This window comes from Ipomoea nil, unplaced genomic scaffold, assembly GCF_001879475.1.
Source record: "Ipomoea nil cultivar Tokyo-kokei standard unplaced genomic scaffold, Asagao_1.1 scaffold2647, whole genome shotgun sequence".
Lineage (NCBI taxonomy): Eukaryota > Viridiplantae > Streptophyta > Magnoliopsida > Solanales > Convolvulaceae > Ipomoea > Ipomoea nil.
Genome location: NW_017619075.1, coordinates 2,634,031 through 2,654,502, shown reverse-complemented (window position 1 = coordinate 2,654,502; position 20,472 = coordinate 2,634,031). Strand labels below are relative to the sequence as shown.

At 34.6% G+C, this 20,472-nt stretch overlaps 3 protein-coding genes across 9 annotated transcripts; 1 reads left to right on the top strand and 2 right to left on the bottom strand.

The window, feature by feature from the left end:
* Positions 1–13,281: 13,281 nt before the first annotated feature.
* Positions 13,282–16,087, bottom strand: LOC109154349. Of its 7 annotated transcripts, XR_002049684.1 has the most exons (5): positions 15,811–16,087; positions 15,231–15,270; positions 14,316–14,359; positions 14,090–14,232; positions 13,282–13,466 (listed from the first exon to the last, which is right to left on the bottom strand). XR_002049684.1 is itself a non-coding variant. In XM_019302162.1 (4 exons), exons 1-4 carry the CDS (start codon positions 15,990–15,992, stop codon positions 13,434–13,436), a joined length of 420 nt encoding a protein of 139 aa, XP_019157707.1. In that variant the 5' UTR covers positions 15,993–16,087; the 3' UTR covers positions 13,282–13,433. The 7 variants fall into 7 exon arrangements, 4 of the variants coding, with proteins under 4 accessions (XP_019157707.1, XP_019157708.1, XP_019157710.1 ...); XR_002049685.1 differs by lacking the exon at positions 14,316–14,359 and having other exon boundaries at positions 14,090–14,190; positions 15,119–15,270; XM_019302162.1 differs by lacking the exon at positions 15,231–15,270 and having other exon boundaries at positions 14,090–14,250.
* A 762-nt stretch (positions 16,088–16,849) lies between these two features.
* LOC109154408 lies at positions 16,850–17,973 on the bottom strand. The gene is made up of 2 exons (XM_019302207.1): positions 17,671–17,973; positions 16,850–17,572 (listed from the first exon to the last, which is right to left on the bottom strand). Exons 1-2 carry the CDS (start codon positions 17,971–17,973, stop codon positions 16,850–16,852), a joined length of 1,026 nt encoding a protein of 341 aa, XP_019157752.1.
* An 893-nt stretch (positions 17,974–18,866) lies between these two features.
* LOC109154407 lies at positions 18,867–20,261 on the top strand. The gene has a single exon (XM_019302206.1). It carries the CDS (start codon positions 18,867–18,869, stop codon positions 20,259–20,261), a length of 1,395 nt encoding a protein of 464 aa, XP_019157751.1.
* The last annotated feature ends 211 nt before the right edge of the window (positions 20,262–20,472 follow it).

The window sequence follows — 20,472 nt, the reverse complement described above, 5'->3', positions numbered from 1 at the left end:
TTTGCATTTCTTTCTCACCTATCTTCTGTGTCTATACCCAAATCCACTCGTGAGGCTCTCTCGGATCCAGGTTGGCGTCAAGCCATTGTTCACAGAAATGGGGGCCCTCCAGTCTAGTGGCACGTGGGAGTTGGTTCCTCTTCCTCCTGGTAAAACTGTGGTTGGTTGTAGATGGATTTATACGGTGAAAGTGGGCCCTGATGGCGCAATTGATCGTCTTAAGGCTCGTCTGGTGGCGAAAGGCTATACTCAGATTTTTGGTTTGGATTATACTGATACTTTTTCCCCGGTTGCTAAAATTGCTTCAGTTCGTTTACTTTGTCTTTGGCAGCCATTCATCATTGGGACTTACACCAGCTGGATATCAAGAATGCCTTTCTTCATGGTGATCTTCACGAGGAGGTTTATATGGAGCAACCACCTGGGTTTGTTGCTCAGGGGGAGTCTGGTATGGTATGTAAACTTCGCCGTTCTTTATACGGTTTAAAGCAATCTCCACGAGCTTGGTTTGGAAGGTTTAGTTTTGTGGTGTGTGAGTTTGGTATGACAAGAAGTGCAGTTGATCATTCTGTTTTCTATCGTCATTCTAATGAGAAATGCATATACCTTGTAGTATATATGGATGACATTGTTATTACATGGAGTGATCAAGAGGGCATATTTCAGTTGAAGGAGTATCTCTTTAGTCGGTTCCAGACTAAGGATTTGGGTAAGCTGAAATACTTTCTTGGAATTGAAGTGGCTCAATCTAGCAGTGGTGTTGTTATTTCTCAAAGGAAGTATGCCTTGGATATCTTAGAAGAAACTGGCATGCTGGACAGTAGACCGGTTGATAATCCAATGGATCCAATGTTAAACTCCTACCAGGACAGGGGGAGCCATTGCCTGACCGAGAGCGATATAGGAGATTAATTGGAAAACTGAATTATCTCACGATCACACGACCGGATATCTCCTTCGCAGTTAGTGTGTTGAGTCAGTTTCTTGAGACACCTTGTGATTCTCATTGGGATGCTGCTGTTCGTGTTCTAAGGTATATCAAGAGAACACCAGGAGATGGCTTATTATATGAAGATAGAGGACATTCACAAGTTGTTGGGTATTGTGATGCAGATTGGGCTGGTTGCCCGTTTGACAGACGCTCAACTTCAGGTTAGTGTATTCTCATTGGAGGTAATATCATATCTTGGAAAAGTAAGAAGCAGGATGTGGTTGCTAGGTCCAGTGTTGAAGCAGAATATCGAGCCATGGCGCTTGCCACATGTGAGCTTATGTGGCTTAAACACCTACTACAAGAATTGCAATGTGGCAATGTTGCCCAAATGACGTCGATATGTGACAATCAAGCAGCTCTACACATCGCGTCAAATCCTGTTTATCATGAAAGGACTAAACACATTGAGGTTGACTGTCACTTCATTAGAGAGAAGATTGTGTCAGGGTGTATTAAAACTAGCTTCGTCAATTCTGCAGATCAGTTAGTTGATATCTTGACGAAATCCCTTAGAGCTCCTAGAGTTGAATATGTTTGTAACAAGCTGGGAGCTTATGATCTATACTCTCCAGCTTGAGGGGGAGTGTTGAAACCCTAGGCCCGTTACAGTGGGCCCATTAGGTTATAGCTAGTTTTCCAGTATAAATTATTGTAATCTGTACAGTTCTATGAGAAGAAATAGATGAAACCCTTCACACTTTCACAAGATTTTTTTATTTAAAATTATTTTAAAAATATATTTTTAAATTCGGTAACCGTCTTTCCAGTTAAACAGGTCATTTTGGATTGAATTGCATGAGTTTGCGTTGTTTAGGGACCTAATTACATTCTTTTTTAGTTCGATAGCCTAATTGCAATTGAGTGTGTAGTTGAGTGACCTATTTAATTTGACCCTTATTGCTTACGATAATTATTAGTACAAAATTTATTTATTTATTTATTATTATTACTATTAGTATGAAATTTCTGTTGGTATTATTATTATTATTATTATTATTATTATTATTGTTGTTGTTGTTGTTGTTGTTGTTGTTGTTGTTGTATTACAATTTAGTGATATCACTTTTAGTTGTAATAATAATAATAATAATAATAATAATAATAATAATAATTATTATTATTATTAGTGTTTATGGTTTATTCTATATTGATTAGAATATTAAACACTAGTGCGAGTTTCAACACATTTTTTGGGTATTTAAGTCAGCCAATGACGGTTTTTGTTATTGCCTTCCTGTTGTTACCATAGATGGGACACACTTATATGATAAGTTCAAAGGGCATCTATTATTGGGTGTCTATGAAGAGATTTTCCCCCTTGCGTACTCAATAGTGGACTCTGAAAATTCCAACAGCTGGTCCTGGTTCCTACGTTGCTAGCGACAACCTTCTTTGCTAATGGCGAGTTTATATGCATAATTTTAAATAGACATCCAGGCATTGATGCAGCATTCAACAATCTACCAAGAGTTTCAACACGTTCATATATCGTTGTTGTTGCCTTCGTTATCTACGAAGTAACGTGATAACACAATTCCGGAACAAGAGGATGAGGTCGTTGGTTTGGGAGGCAGGTAGTTCTGTAAAACAAAGAGACTTCGATTTGGCAATGAAGACTATACAAGAGATTATTCCAGATGCGGCATATCAGTACTTGGTAGAAATCCCATGGAAATATTGGGCATTGTCTCATGACAGTCGACACAGGTTTAACATTTTGACAACCAATAGTTCTGAATCTTTCAACAATACACTAAAGGGTTGCCAAATGTTACTTGTCACTGCTATGGCTCGACTGACTTTCCACAAATTAGTGGCTATATTTCAAAATAAGCCTTCCGCTGGTGAGTTAATGCACCAAGCTGGATTGCGTTGGCCAACTAATGTTGATAAGGAGATGTGGTTTGGTCTCTTATTTCAAGTAATTTTTTAATTTTTTTTAACTGAAGATCACAAAAATATTAAGATTGGAGAGTTTATTGTGACCGACTCATTCTTAGTAATGACGTCTCGTGCTTCCTTAATTGCTTTTCCCTCGCAATATCTAAGTGAGCCTCTCTTATCACTTGGAAGTGATGCTAAATAAATGATGCAATGACTAAGAAAGCATTTGAAGGATTAGTTGAACTTTTCTATGGTTACAAATGAGGCCCCTTGAAAGGTATTTATACCCCTTCCTAATGAATGGTAGAGATCTACTTAATCCTACGATTAGGATTTACTCTTTAGAATTCTCCCAAAATCCCTATATAAGTTTATAGGTTTTAGAGTGTTCTAACCATCTGTACAATCTCTAGTTGCTATGTACACGCTTCTAAACTATTTTACATATTATGAAATGATGAGATGATATGTACAAGTTCAAGAAAGCTCTAAAACGATGTAGCAAACTTTAAAAATGCATAGTCCACAGATGTTACATTATTCTCCAACTGAGTATCCAGATGTTGGGATGTGAACCGCGTCACAAGTAAATATTTTTAGTTTTTCATTTTCATTTATATTATTCGCAAACTTAGAAATCAATTAAAACCTGTATTATTTCTTCTTACACCTATATTATTTCTGTTCAACGGTGTTAGTCCCCACATTCCATAATCCAATTATATCACAAAGACTCTGGAAGTCTTCAATAGGGCTGGATAGTTTTGGATATCTGCTGTGGCAAATCTTCCTAATATTAGTTTTGGATATCTGTTGTGGCAAATGCTAATTCCTAATATAATATTCCATTTAAAGATATGGTAAAATGTACACTTTCATTATATTATTTACCTACAGCAGTACATTCTTCTATAATCTTCCATAATAGGATAGGCTCCAAAGTAGTGTTGATGCAAATCTGCAAAAGCTTCTTACGGATTGCTGCTCAGAGAACCCTGAGCGTAGACCAGTGTTCAAACACATTTTTGAGCTTCTCCAAATGCGAAAGCTTCTTACGGATTGCTGCTCAGAGAACCCTGAGCGTAGACTAGTGTTCAAACACATTTTTGAGTTTCTTCAAAATCACGTACAAGGCATATAGCATGGCTCCAACATTGGGCAGGCTGGAATATAATATAGACAAGTAGATAGTAACTGCAGAAGAAAGCATAAAAGAGTAATACGATAAAAACCTCTGGAGTGCAGAACCAAAGTTTGAAATCCACTGGAGTGCCAAAACGGCTACTAACAGCAAAAAAAATTGTCACCTGCTCATTATGATAAAAGGTGAAATAATAAAATTAAGCACCATACCTTGGTGTCACTTCCTAATGATTTATCAGGAGAAAAAATAATAATACTCCAAATTCAGAAACCATGTAGAATAGAAGGGGTGAGGTCTGTAAGGAGTGACATACTCTGTATCCAACAGTAAAATAATCTTTGCGCTCAACTACTCCAATGAACTGAATTGCATTGTATCCAGCTTCTTTTACATGTAGAAGGACCTAGAATTACAACAAAAAATTACTTTGGCATCTGCTCGCTTCATCAAGAAGTTAGAGAAAGGCAAAGTTATATTGCACACTTGATAAAATAAAATGCATTGTAAAGAAGGGGTGGATGATGTGGGGATGGATGGGACCTGTTATTAGGAGAATAGTAGAATACTTGTGCCAGGAAAAAAGTATCATTTTTATCCCTGGTAAATTAACTTTTTGTTGAATGAAAATGAATACGAAGTTTCTAAAGTTGAAATAAAGAGCTAAATTTATTGAGCAGGTCAAACAAATATGTACTCCATGTAAGATTTTCCCTAATAATATATATTATATATTATGTATTAGGGCCTTAATTAAGTGGTGCAAGTTGATTAGGCTTATTAAGTGGTCTGGTTGGACTTAATAACTAGTAGTTGTTAGTCAACCAAACTCTGTGCCTAATATAACCTGGATTGATGGGATACATGATTATGGATTAGATAGCACATTCAGTTACGGTACTCAGACCGCTCAGTAGATACCAATACACCATTTAGGGTTCTGAGTCAGGTCTGAGGCAAAACATGGCTAACGGTCTACCGTTAAGAGGCAACACAACAGGAACATCAACTATGGCTGGAGATCTACATGGCTACGCTTCCGCTATCATACGAGGTCAGGTTTCTCGTATACTGTTATTCATTATAGTTAGACTATTGTATATCTAACATTTGGTATCAGAGCCTTTATAATCTCTGCCTGGTTGATTGTTTTGCCTAAAACAATATTAAGTAAAGTTTCATATACATCAAGTTTTTGTATATGTTTTGTATATTAATTCTTCAAAATCTACATACAAAATATATCTATTTAGTCCAGATATAATTGAGCAATTTGACATGTATATTTTGATTGAATTAATTACAAATAATTGTTTTTTTGGTTTGCTGAAATTTAATTTCCGCATTAAGAGAAGGTTATAGTTTCTGCCAAAAAATAAAAATAAAAAAAATAAAAATCTACTGCTTGATTTAACCGGAGAATCACCGGATTGAGTCGCCGGTGCCTTTGGTTGTCGTCAACGCGTCACCGGTTTCGTTAACGGCGGTGGACAGCGTTGGTGGAGGAGACGACGGCGGCGTTCTGACGTTGCAACCAGGAGAGACGGCGGCGGCGAAGTTGGGTTTTCCAGGCGACGTCGCTGCTTCCTCTTCTTCTTCAGGCGACACCGGCGAAGTTGGGTTGTCACTGTTCCTCATGCCCCAGTTGACGACGAAAAGGATCCGTGGCACTGCCGTGATGGACGACGGCGATCGCCGGCGTTGGCGTCGTGACAAGGAGAGACGGTGGAGGTTGGCTGGGTTACCGGCTCGCCGCTACTGTCCTCCTCCCTTTAGGCGATGCTAGCTTCGGCCATTGTTGCTCCCTCCTTCAGGCGTTGCAGGCTCCAACTGTCACGGTTCCATCTCCATTACCGGTTTATCTCGTTTTCAAGCAGGCAGCTAGGGTTCAGCTGATTAAGGAAGAAGATGATGAGGAATATAGGTTGTACATTTGGGCCGGGTCAGGCCCATTCAGGCCAGACCTGGTCCAATACTTAAAAAAAGGGCCTATTTTAGTATTTTGGGCTTGCATCAATTCTCTTCATCATATTGGACTACTTCCACTTTAATTGTTCCTCTTTAAGTAATTATTAAAATTATTATTCAATTTGGGCAAATATTAAGTTATAATTTTCTGTTTGAATTTTAATTTAATATTAAGGTGCAAATTAAATTGCCTCAAGTGTTGCAATTTATTTAATATATATGGGTTAATAATGTATTAATTTGCACATCCAAGCATGCTACGTATATTTATAAATTATTGTTATAATTATATATTCATAATAGCATGCATTAAGGTTGGATTTAGCATATTCTTAACTCATAAATTTATTATTAAAATATCACTCAATTTTAGATCCTTAGGTCAATTTGAAGCATTATGGCCTATTAAGGTAGCTTGTTTTGGTTTCCTATTAATTTTGAGCACATTTTAGTGTTATGTGTCTCTGGGACTTTAGAACCTATTTTGAACAAGCTATTTGGGACCTATCTTGGGTCATTAAAGTAGGGATCCCACCATTTTGATTGATATTTTAAATAATAATTATAGCTCTTTTTTATTATAACATGTTTATTCACTTTTAATTATTACTAACTACCATATTTTGGTATTAATCGTTGGTAATAATATTAAGTTTGGGTCTACTTTAGTACTAGACCATTTATCATTCATGTTATAATTCACTTAGGCCATTGAGGTTTATGAGCCTAATTTGAGTAATTAAGTGCTATAATTATTGTCTTGATATATTTTGAGACATTAAGGATTAAGGATTTAATTGTTATTTTGGCCATTAAGAATTACAAACTATTGTTTAAGTTGATTAATTTTTAATCTATCAATAGTTTTACAGGGCATTAATAATAATATTAACTCTTTAATTTTATGGCAAAAGCAATATAGTTGACATATTGTCTGTATAATGGTAATTTGGTTATTACCTTAACTTCAGTCTCCCTAAGTATCATAATAGTCATGATTAATTATTATGTGGTAAAATTGAGATTAGTATTTGACATCCCTTAATTACAGTTTTGTCTTTATTGTATTTATTATTAATTGGCATTATTAATTACTGTTATTAAGTTTAGGGACTAATCTCATTTTATTACTTTTCATAATAATTATCATTTCATGGTAATATGCTATATTTGGTACATTGGCATGATTACCACTTCATTTTACATGACTATTATTGTTGGTAATTAAGTCCTACCAATAAATTTTTAAACGTACCATTGGACGCTGCATCGAGTTTATTGACACCGATAGTGAAGATTGGGTGAATTATGGAGTCTTTTCTTCTCATTGTGGATCATCATCGTTGTTAGCGCAATGGAGAGATGCGGTTTGCATCATTAAGGTTAGTCATTAATTATCTTTTATAGTTGTTATTGATAATTAGTGCTACAGTTACAGTTAACCGCTAATTTGGACTAGTCACATATTTTATCTTTAGAAAATGGAAACATTTAAAAGGTGCATCACCATACTTTGATTTGTCGTTATTATTAATGTTAATAGTGATTATAAGGTTACTTATTACTATTAATAATTAATTATGACATTAATATTCTTATGGTATTCAGATGTGTACCTTGAACTGTTTCCAAATAAATTTATGTGACAATACTCCAGTTCAGAAAATAATTTTCTGGACATTAATATTTTTCGGACTTCAAATTTTATTAAGTTTTCAAAATTTTATCCGAAAACGTTTATAAATGTTAGCGGTTTTAACCATTGTTTTTCCATATTTAGTCTCCTACATACATAATGTGATAATATTATTATGGCTATTTATTGCTATTTTGGTTATTTGCAATTTTGCCATTAATAATAATAATATTATTAACTGGGTTATGGAGAGTGATTTTGAATCAATTTAGTAATTTTGGAAAAACATATTTTCTAGGCAATTGACAATTGCCATTAATTCCATAATTCATTTAGTTATTTGAATTATGATTTTAGTTCTGATTGCCCATATTTGGTTAAGTATGAATAGATGAACATTTTGTTTAAATTCATATTCTTTAGTTGGTTCATACTTTCTAGATTGTTTTATGCATTCAATCACATTAAGTGCATAATATTAAGTTTGATTATGCAACTAGGGTTTGTGAGATTTTGATTTACAAATTATAGAATATCCTTTTGGTGTGATATTGTTTGAATTTGTAAATTCAGTTATTTCTCATAAATTTGATCTTTATGCATTAAAACATTTTCCCATGGGCTTACAGTTTAAAAAAATTTTAAAGTATATATTCAGTACATTATTATTCAAAATGTTGGGTCTCTTTTGGTTTGGACTCATATGTGTTTGAATATTAAGTTTATACTTTGAAATCTCATATTGTAAATTGCTTTAAGTTATGTAATTTATTTGGAATATATGAGTTTGATGCTTAATTTTATGCATATTTGTCCTAAGCATAATATTATGTTTTAAATTATGCAATTTTATTATGCCTTTAGCAATGCATACTTTGAGATGGAATTATATTAGTTCCTATTTAAGTTGGACTTATGCATAAACTTTAGTCGCGGTAGTGCCTGAATTTAAGCACGTTTAGTCCGCTATTTTTAGTTCACCATTTAAGCTTTAATCATAGGTGAACCATACAGTTTTTGGTGTATACCCTACAGTTTTAGGTTCATACCCCCAAACAGTTATACATTAAGTATATATGAATCGGGGAGACATACTATTTTTAATGGCCATGACTTAAGAACATCTTGTGCCACTAGTCTCCTTAAATTGATACTCTATTAAAGGAATTGGTTTTCAGTGTGACTTAGTCTCTAGCCACCTTTCCTCGGAGTATATTCAGATTTTCCCATCACAATTTGGTATAATCTGTTTGTTAAATTTTTAAGTATTCATTGCCAATGTGATTTTATTTTAGTTTATTAAAGAATAGCCAAAGCATCTTTAATTTACTGAAATATCTTGAGTTTTCAATCTTGATTAATTAAGGAAATGCTACAGCATATTCAGCTACCTAAGATTATTAAGTTTTAATCGCATAAAATTTAGGCAAGGAATTGATAATTGTCTAGTGATCTTATAATTTTAATTTGGTTTTGGAGTAGCCACAGCATCCTTAATCTATTAAAATTATATATTAAGCGGTTTATTTTGATCACATAAAGTTTTGGACATATCATTTGTGATTAATTGTATGTAATATGATGAAATTTAGCCCACAGGCAATTTCGTTATATTTGTATAATTAATCAGGATGAAATACTGGACTACGGTCATAATTTCGCCCACAGGCAATTATGTATCGGAATGTAGTTTAGTAGTTTTATCAGTAACGATAGAAATAAATCAATTTATTTACTTTATGGTTATTTGTAAATAATTTCCAATTCTATCATGAAGTTTAATTTTATGATGTAAATTTAGGTCATATTTCTTAATTTGCCCACAGGAATTAAGAAAAGGAACATGATCTCTTAAGTTTTTTTATCATAATGATAGCAATGAATCTTATTGACTAAAACTTTAGCCTACAGGCAAGTTTTATGTCATTTGATTCTTCAACTCATTTGATAATGGTTTCATCATAAATAAATTTTTCAGTTAGGATCTAATTGAGTAAAACTTTAGCCCACAGGCAAGTTTTATGTCACTAGATTCTTCTGGGTCTTTAGCAATTGTGAAAAATATTATCATAAGGGTTTCTTAATTGGATTTAATAGAATTAAAACTTTAGCCCACAGGCAAGTTTTATGTCAATAAATCCCTCAACCCATTAGATATTAATTTTATCACAATTTCTTAGTGTTATAAATTCAGTTCAATTATAATTCTAAGTTTCATGGTTTGCATTGGCAAAACATGTATTTAGTCACTTCCCAAAATTTAGCAACTTTTATTAATTAATCCACGAATCTTGCTCGGTTCTTCGGACTAACTGTAGTAAGTTACGTGATTTGACATACCTCTTGGATTCCAATAATGTTAAAATGTATCTTTTGAGCCAAATTCTAACTTGGTTTTGAAAGATGTATTTTGTTTTTTTAGTATGTCCAACTATGGTGGGGAAATATATCTTCATTATTTAGTTGGACTTTAATTGGAACCAAAAATTGATTATTTAGTATGTCCAACTAATGGTGGGGAATTATGTCTTCATTTGTTAGTTGGTCAATAAATCAGTTATGAGTATGTATGTTATTAAGTTCACTTTATTAATTTCGCTGAAGAATATTTTAATTAGTGGGAGTGATCATTTAGCAAAAGGTCATTAAGATACTCCACTAAAGTTTTTGGATTTAATTATTGTATTCATACATTCCAAATTGGGTTGTATGTTAAACAATAAGTCCATAATATTCCACAAGTATTAATCTTGTATTTGTTCATATAAATTCATAAGTTCAAATTATCGAACATTTGGTTGTGCAACATATTTATGAAAATGTTGCAACAATATTATGAAATTTATTAGAACAAAAGCATTTAACTTGTGGTGCACTGTAATTTAATAAATTCTTCAGTGATTAATAGAGTCTTTAGTTTCTTCAAAATTGATCCTGGACCATTTTGGTTTGTAAGGCTTAAGACAATTTTGTGGGACATATAAGTAAGACTCATTATGTTCAGTTCATTTAAAATGGACATTGAAGTTATTTGGGAAGTTATGGTGTATGTTTAAGATTCCAAATTTATGGACTTAGACCTTTGGTTTATTGTCTAAGTTATTGGAATGCTTCTGTGACTTGACTATCTTTTGGCTATTTTTGATGAGTGGGAGTGACAGACGTGTCAACTCCAAGCTCTTAGCTGTTAGAGATAGTACTTAAAGTTAACTTATAAAGAAGTCATGGAATATAGTTAGCATTATGCTAACATTAAGAGATCTCTACTTAAGGCATGCTTATAAAGTTTTAGAGATCATACAGTGTACTCTTTTGTACAATTTGGATGCGTTTTCTCCTTCAGTTGTGTACATAATGTATTTTGAGAAACATCCCTTAAGGTACCGAGAATAAACATAGGGTTTGTTCATTAAAGACCTAAGTTGGAGAATTAAAATGCATGTGACCATAATGGATACTACTCTGATTAAATAGAGGACATATCACTATGATTCGTGTGTTTTGTTCTTTGATGAAGGTTGTGCTAGTACTTGCACCAAGTGGGAGAATGTAAGATTTTCCCTAATAATATATATTATATATTATGTATTAGGGCCTTAATTAAGTGGTGCAAGTTGACTAGGCTTATTAAGTGGTATGGTTGGACTTAATAACTAGTAGTTGTTAGTCAACCAAACTCTGTGTCTAATATAACCTGGATTGATGGGATACAGGATTATGGATTAGATAGCACATTCAGTTACGGTACTCAGACCGCTCAGTAGATACCAATACACCATCTAGGGTTCTGAGTCAGGTCTGAGGCAAAACATGGCTAACGGTCTACCGTTAAGAGGCAACACAACAGGAACATCAACTATGGCTGGAGATCTACATGGCTACGCTTCCGCTATCATACGAGGTCAGGTTTCTCGTATACTGTTATTCATTATAGTTAGACTATTGTATATCTAACACTCCATAGTTAATAAAAATCTAGATAAATTTCGCAGAGAAAACACAGCAAAATTATATGTGTCACATCTGCTCACTTCATCAAGAAGTTAGAGAAAGCTATCCCAACATGACATTCATAAATACGCAAAGATTTTGGTTTGGGTGGAAGCTTATGTTTCCACTTGTATCCAGACTCAGCCCTCAGGAGGCGGTTCCCAATGGACAGCAAAAGCCTGGTTCCCAACTGCATCTGCATATCAAAGATTATTACTGTTAACTGAAGCTTCAGAATTGAATTGATAGGAACCAAAACCAAAAACAATCTAAAATGTGTAATATGCAAGTAACAACAGGTAGAAATATGTTACCTACACCCACATAAGTAGCCAAAGCAGGAACCCGTTCCAAATGCCCATTTGGAGTGTTAAAGTACACCCTATATTTGCTTCCATGTGGTATTCCAGGAGTATATTTCTTCAACCATGCTATGTCAAAAGTCCTAGTGAGTCCACGTTATATATCAAAGATGATGGAAATCATTTTCTGGTGGTTCCTAGTGAGTCCACGTTACAGAGCCTTTGTTCAATCTTTGTATAGTTATACATTGCTTAAAATTACATTCCACCGTTAATCGTCAACAAGAATGAGAATGTTCAAATAGCAAATGCTACTGCACAAAGGATAGCAACCTTGCTTCTCCCTATGAATAGTTTAAATTACTGTAAAAACACACTTTGGTTTGAGATGTAATCTATACCTAGAAGGTCGTGTATGCAACTGTACCTTGCTTTGTTGATCTAAATTGGTTCTTTTTACACTATATTCATTAAATTGAGAGGCAAAAAGAACAATGAATGCTGCCTTTGTTGATCTAAATTGGTTCTTTTTACACTATTTTCCTTAAACTGAGAGACAAAAAGAACAATGAATGATGAGGAAAAAAAAGAGGCCAATTTGGGAGCATACCGTCGGGCGAGGTCGAATCGGAACCTTAGAACATCGCTGCATACCATCAATTAACGAACAAGCCAGGCACGATCGAGATATAATGTAACCCAGGGATGAAATTGTTGCTTATCTTATGAAGGTAAACATGCCAACATCACCATAGTGTGTTTGGTATATGTGGTAGCACTGCTGGAAATTTCGCTATTTCCGTCCAACGGAAGTTAGACGGAAAACGGGAGTTATTGGTCGGAAAACTGATTTCCGTCCAACATTCCGACCAAAACGTGACCCCGGAAAAATGAACACCGGTAATACCGTCCAACATCAAATGTTGGACAGAAATTCCGTCCAACGGGTCAAAATTGGATGAAAATTCCGGATGTTAACCCACCATTTTTAGGATGGAAATTTCCGTCCAACTTTTACTCGTTGGACGGAAATGCCGACTAACCGTTGGTCGGAAAACTCATACGCTTTAATATCCGAAATTCCTTCCAACGGTTGGTCGGAAATTGTGACCAATGGTTGGTAGGAAAATCTATATTTATATAAATTATTTTTATCATTTTGATATTGCTATAATTTTGTTTTACTTGTCAGTAAATTCTACATCATCAACAAAGTAATGTAAACAATCTAAATTCAAAATGAAAATATATTTAAATATCAAAATTATTTACAACAAAAAGATAGTATTGTGTTCATAAACATTTAAGCAATGCACTATTGCCATACACAAGAAGTCATAAAAATATAAAATACTTAATCTTCATCAGGAAGGACTTGTGTTTCATCATTTTGTTTTCTTCCCACATTTGTTGAATTTCTACCATCAATGCTGCATTTGAAGTTGCATTTGAAGATCACGCTCCATGATTTAAGAAAACAGGAAAGTGGCAAACTATCATAATATTCTTCAACCTTTGTTAAACAGGAAAGTGGCAAACTACCATGGTATCCTGGAACATAGAAAAATGTGAAAATAACTAAATAACTCATAAGACTGACATTATAATGGACTTGCAAAAGTGCATATGCAAAACACCAACTTAAGTAAAGCCTCTGAACTAACATCTGGAAACTGTATGCATATATTATAAGATAAACTGAAGATTGAGCTCAAGTAAGGAATCGAGGCAATGTCATACTCATTAGAAAATACTCCTGTTCACAATAAAAGCAAAGCAGAAAAGCTCAGTCTACTTTTACTTGGAAAACATCTATCCTCCCAAGACTATCATCCTCCTGAATTTCACCCTATCACCTTAACAAATATGCATTTAATTGCAGCTTCAATGTACCAATGTAGATATGAATGCACATGAATTTCACCCTATCACCTTAACATACACACATATGAATTCAATGATTGTTCTTGTAGATACTGAGTAACAATACTATCTCCCTTAATTGCTCCTAATTGTTGAGCATCTTCAAGCCAGCAATGAACATTACATGTCCAAAATAGAAAGGTAGGATGGGATTCCAATGGTAATCATTCATGCAGAAGATAAGCTTAGAAGAGATAAGAGGCCAATAACTTGAATGTGACAAACTAAATTCAGAGTTATTATTAACTTACCTTTCTAAAATGTTCAAGAGCTTCTGTGTTGAGTTTACATTGACCTGTATACGCAAACCAACGACAACAGAGATGAATTGCCCTATTCGGATCCACAATTTCTGTGCAAACACCGTATGTAACACCAATCAAACGTGCAACTCCTACCAAATTTTTAACATCTATATAAATGAATTAACATTATATCAAACATAACATGAAAAAAAAAAAAAAAAAAAGAACATACCAGAGTATTCGTGAACACTTATCTCAAGAAAGGAAGTGCAAAACCTACCAAATTTTTAAACAAGTTTAAGAGGTAAACAAGCAGTCAATGAGATCATATCAAAAGCTATATAAATTCATGTGAATCTTTAAAAAGTTTTACAGATGTAAAAGAATGCATGGAGATGGTGTTGGTGCAGGGTGAGGAACAAGGCATGGTGCAGATCTTCCTGACATCACAAACCATGAAAATACTAAAACAAACATAAATTAAAATCTCAAATTATGGGAAGGGAATTGAATTGAACTAACATCAAACTAAATATAGGTAGATATTACTATAGAAGAAGAAAAACATAAGCAACCTAGACAAAATTTTGAATCAGTAAAGTCCGTAACAATTGAAATTGACAATGCAGGATTACAAGCAGAATGTGCATAGATTCAAGGCAGCTCTTTCTCAAAAATGTAAATGGAATACTAGTGAGATTAGTACTTCTTTACATGCGCTTATGAAATTTGAGTTTAAAAGTGTTTTTCTTTGCAAGCATTATTAGGCTCAACACATACAGATTTGGGGCTAAACCCCAAAACTTAATATAGTTTCCAGTGCATAAAGGGAGAAATACAATTTCATACAAAATCTAAAGGAAATGATGCAGATCAATACTACTTGAGCAAACAAAATAAAAGAGAAAACCATTTCTGCACTGGTGGAAACTGGAAATCTAGAACATCATAAGATACATATGTACAATTGGGTCAAACTTATGAATCTTGCAGCCACTCAACCTTTTTAAAGATGCAATTAAATAGAACACCTACTTTGATCTTTGGATGCAATGACCAAATCCTTGATGCCATTCACAAGTCCAGCTAGACCACATTGACTTTAAAGATAGTTCTACAGTATGAATATCAAAGCACTAGAACATACTATTAAAGATGGTTTTCAACCCCAGCTTAGCTTGAACATTCTGCAACAATACCATGAAAACATATGATTAATCTGTTATTATTGTCTTTAAAATAATAATAATAATTCCATTTGGGAAATGGGAATGTCTTTAAAAGAATTAATTAATTGATTTTTTAAAGAAATTCTCAAATTAGATATGGGAATGTTTCATTTTTATTAGATATACAAGTCATTAGACATGAAAAATTAAGTAATATTGTGGTGTTAATCGTTTTTCTAAGACAAGAATATTCAAACTCAACTACTAAAATCAGCCAATATTAACTACTGGGCACATTGTCATGGAAAATCCCTTACTGTTTCTCAAAAACATTAATCAAAACAAGAAAGAAAAATAATGATAGTAAAAGCAGTAGACAGATTTAGCCGGCAGAGCAGCGACCATTCTCAGTCTGTCCTCATCTCCTCCCTTCTCAGCGTAGATCTGACTTGCCAGTGTAGATCCGAAACAGGACTCTCCGAAAAAGTGCTCCTCTTGTACAGATCTAAAGAACGAAGGAGGAGAGTTGAAAATTTAAAAATAAAAAATAAAACTTACCTCTCAGTTGTGGCTTCCAAAGAAGAGGAGAGGAAGGGCACGGCGTAATCCTCCGCGATGTTGAGTTGAGCCCGTAGATCCGCCGCGAAATTGAACACATGCGCGATCTGAGGAGCCACCGGCGGTCTGCTGAGCTTGGACGGCGGAAGCAGTCGTGGCTGCCGACTTGCAGGTGATGCCATCCATTTGGCGGTAGTCTTGGACAACGGGAGGGAAAGTCTAAAATATTTAGCGGTAGTCTTCGAGACTTCGACTGAGAAGAAGAATAGAAGGCTAAAATATTTAGACTTCCGTCCAACATTGATGTTGGACAGAAATTAAAATACTTACTATTTTAATTTCTACCTATCAGTTAATTTTGATTTACCAACCAACACTACAAGTTGGACAGAGTTTCTTTCCAACACTGGATGTTGAACGGAAACTCCGTCCAACATTCGCGTGTTGGACGGAAATTTCGATCAATTTTTCGTCCACCAATTTTTAGTGATAGAAAGTTGAAATTTTTATTAAAATACCGACCAATATTTGGTTGGACGGAAATGTTGGACGGAAATAGCGAAATTTCCAGCCGTGTAGGAGAGTGTGATGTATCTATCCTTAGGCCATCTCCAAGGGAGCGTTAAACGCTCCCTCAAACGCCAAAATGGCGCTACTTTTGGCGCTGAAGCACTCCAATGAAGCGCCAAAAGTGGCGCCATTTTGCCGATTGTCTACAGTGCAGTGCCAAATATGGCGCTGCACTGTAGCTTGACGCCAAATGTGCTTCAGAAAATGTTATTCCCACTTTGCCCTTGACCTCTTTTATTAATTCATTTTGTATCCCAATTTTGTTTTTATAGATTTACATATTTTGTTAAATACATAAACATAAAATTTGAATAATTAAAAATAAATTATATCATTTGAAAGATCGCATCAAGACGATTAAAACAAGCCTAATATTATATATAGATTAATTAAAAACTGAAGTACATAAAACATAATTTTCATAATATTAAACCGAATACATCCGAAATTAAACAGAACATACTTAGAATTAATAGTCTCCAAGACCATCTCCATTCCCTCCCAAATTATCAAAATATTGATTAAATTGACTACTTGATTCACCCCCTCCTCCATGTGTTTGCTCATTAGCTCTCTTTGCAACAATTTGTAGTTGTTCATTCCTTATAGACTCACGCACCATTGGATCTGTGATTGAATCTAAATTTATGCGTAAGATTTTGTTCTCTTCTCGACGCTCTCTCTTCTCTTCTCGACGCTCTCTGTTCGCTTCTTGTCGTTCTGCCAACTCTACTTTCTTTGCTTCAGTCTGAGCTTTTAACAACTGAACCTCATAATTTTTTTCAAGTATATCTTGATGATGTTGGAACATTTTTTTGATTTGTTCATTTTCTGTCTGGATGGATTTTAAAAATTCCTTATTTTCTTCATTCAGTTGTTTCTTCTTTTTCTCCTTGTTCCTTCCCGTAGGACGCTCGCTTGCATTGTTGTTTCCGTTAACCTGGTCTGCACTTTCAAAATCGTCATTCAAATCAACACAAAAAGATGATGAGCCTATTGACTTATCTGCTATATCATGCAGTGATTGTGATCCTTGAAAGTCGGTATTTCGCTTTCGGCTACCAAAACTTGCGTCTCTACTAGGAGTAGAGCTAAATTTCTCGAGATCCTTAAGGATAGGCCATACGTGATCAAATCTAAACCCCTTTGGATATTTGGCATCTTGTGACATTAAATCTTTTGCTCTATCTAGCTATTATAAATCATAAATATAAGCAAGTAAATAACAAATATGTGTAAAGTATTCACGATTTAAGCAAATGACTAATAAAACATTTATAAAGTACTCACAATGTCTTTTTCAGATGCTCCGCTCGGGTTCATGTTTTCAATTTGGCGGACGCATCCTCTTAATTTTGAAACAGCAGTCAATATATTTTGCATCCGAGTTTGAATAGATCGCCAAGATCGAATATTACCATTATTCGCTGGTAGCATTTGATGGTACTCAATCCCAATACGAGTCCAAAAAGCTTGTTGTGCCTGATTCTTACCAACTTCAGGATCTTGGGTAATATCACAATACACACGACATAGAAGTTGATCTTCCTCGATTGAGTATGAAGCAGTTCGGGTTGTGCCTGAGCTCGACATTTTGCAAAGAGAATGGAGGAGTGTTTGAGAGGAGGTTTAAGAATCCAGAGAGTGGTGGTTTTACTTTGGCAATCCAAGTTGTAGTATTTATAGTTGAAAACACTTCTGATAAAGTTTGTGATAAGATTTCATATCTTTTGTTGGATTCCGTGTTGGAAAGATTTGCATACCAATGAATGGTTAAGATTGTTGAGATTTAATCCAACGGTTGAAAACACTTCTGATAAAGGTTGTGATAAGATTTCATATCTTTTGTTGGATTCCGTGTTGGAAAGATTTGCATACCAATGAATGGTTAAGATTGTTGAGATTTAATCCAACGGTTGAAAACACTTCTGATAAAGGTTGTGATAAGATTTCATATCTTTTGTTGGATTCCGTGTTGGAAAGATTTGCATACCAATGAATGGTTAAGATTGTTGAGATTTAATCCAACGGTTGAAAACACTTCTGATAAAGGTTGTGATAAGATTTCATATCTTTTGTTGGATTCCGTGTTGGAAAGATTTGCATACCAATGAATGGTTAAGATTGTTGAGATTTAATCCAACGGTTGAAAACACTTCTGATAAAGGTTGTGATAAGATTTCATATCTTTTGTTGGATTCCGTGTTGGAATGATTTGCATACCAATGAATGGTTAAGATTGTTGAGATTTAATCCAACGGTTGAAAACACTTCTGATAAAGGTTGTGATAAGATTTCATATCTTTTGTTGGATTCCGTGTTGGAATGATTTGCATACCAATGAATGGTTAAGATTGTTGAGATTTAATCCAACGGTTGAAAACACTTCTGATAAAGGTTGTGATAAGATTTCATATCTTATTATAAAAACTAGTACATCACATCCAAAGTTATCATTCATCTCTTCATCATATCAATATTCAATTATGAATTCCAACAATGGTAAACGCCCTATTCCATTTTCTTCTTCATCCTCATCTTCATCCTCACCTTCACCTTCACCCTCACCCTTATCCCAACAATCAGAGGATGATCTTGATCTCAATACTATAATACAATCACAAGAGCAAGCATTACTAAATGTATATGCTAACAACAACGTTGTCATGGCTTACTATATGGAAACGATGGCAAATCAAGCTAGCAACTCAAGGCACGGTGGTTCGGTTCCTGGCCATAGAGTGATTCATCGTGATCGTGTCGATGGTGATAGAAGGTTATGGGCTGATTATTTTTCAGAAAATCCAAAATATAATGAAACAATGTTTCGTAGACGATTTCGAATGAGTCGAAATTTGTTTTTACGAATTGCCAACGCCGTTAAAGATCATGACAACTACTTTGTGCAACGGAGAGATAGAATTGGAAGGCTAGGCTTGTCTACTTTACAAAAAGTAACAGCAGCCTTTCGAATTTTGGCTTATGGAGTACCAGCGGATGGAACGGATGAATACATTCAAATTGGAGAATCAACTGCAATTGAAAGTGTGAAGAGATTCTGCCGAGCAATTGTAGAGATCTTCGGGGAGCGCTATCTAAGAGCACCTGATGCTAATGACGTTGCAAGGTTGCTTCAAATTGGCGAGAGTCGTGGTTTTCCAGGGATGCTTGGGAGTTTAGATTGTATGCACTGGACTTGGAAAAATTGTCCAACAGCTTGGGCTGGACAATATTCTGGGCGTAGTCGAGAACCAACTATTATTCTTGAGGTTGTAGCTGATTATGATTTGTGGATATGGCATGCACATTTTGGTTTGCCAGGGTTAAATAATGACATTAATGTTTTGGAGGCGTCTCATTTGTTTACAAACCTTGCAAATGGTATAGCACCCCCAGCTCATTATGTTATTCAAGGAGAACAGTACCATACGGGATATTATTTAGCTTATGGTATATACCCAAAATGGTCAACATTGGTACAAACCATTCATGAACCTCGAGGGCTAAAGAAAAAGTTATTTGCAACGATGCAAGAAGCATGTAGAAAAGATGTCGAACGCGCATTTGGGGTCCTCCAGTCACGATTTGCAATAGTCAAGGGACCGGCACGTTTTTGGGATAAACGTGTATTACATGATATAATGACATCTTGCATCATAATGCACAATATGATAATTGAAGATGAACGTGATGAGCAAGCGGATATACAAAGGTGGAGAGAAGCGCCGGCTATTGAAGTTGATCTACGTAGAGATGAAGCTACTCTATTTCAAGAATTTCTTGCTCGACATAGACAAATAAAAGATAGAGAAGCGCATTATGCACTTCGTAATGCATTGATTGAGCATTTGTGGCAACTATATGGTAATTCTGAAAATTAAATGTAATAGTTGTTATATGTTATATTATTGTGAAATAAAAATATTATTTGCATTACAATTAAATTTCATATTAAAAATTAAAGTAAAAAATAAAAGTTATAATTTATGAGAAAACAAATTATTTTTGTGTAGAAATAAATTTGGTGTAGAATTTGGTGTAATGGGTTGGAGATGAATAAAATTTGGTGTAAGAATATTCTGAGAATATTCC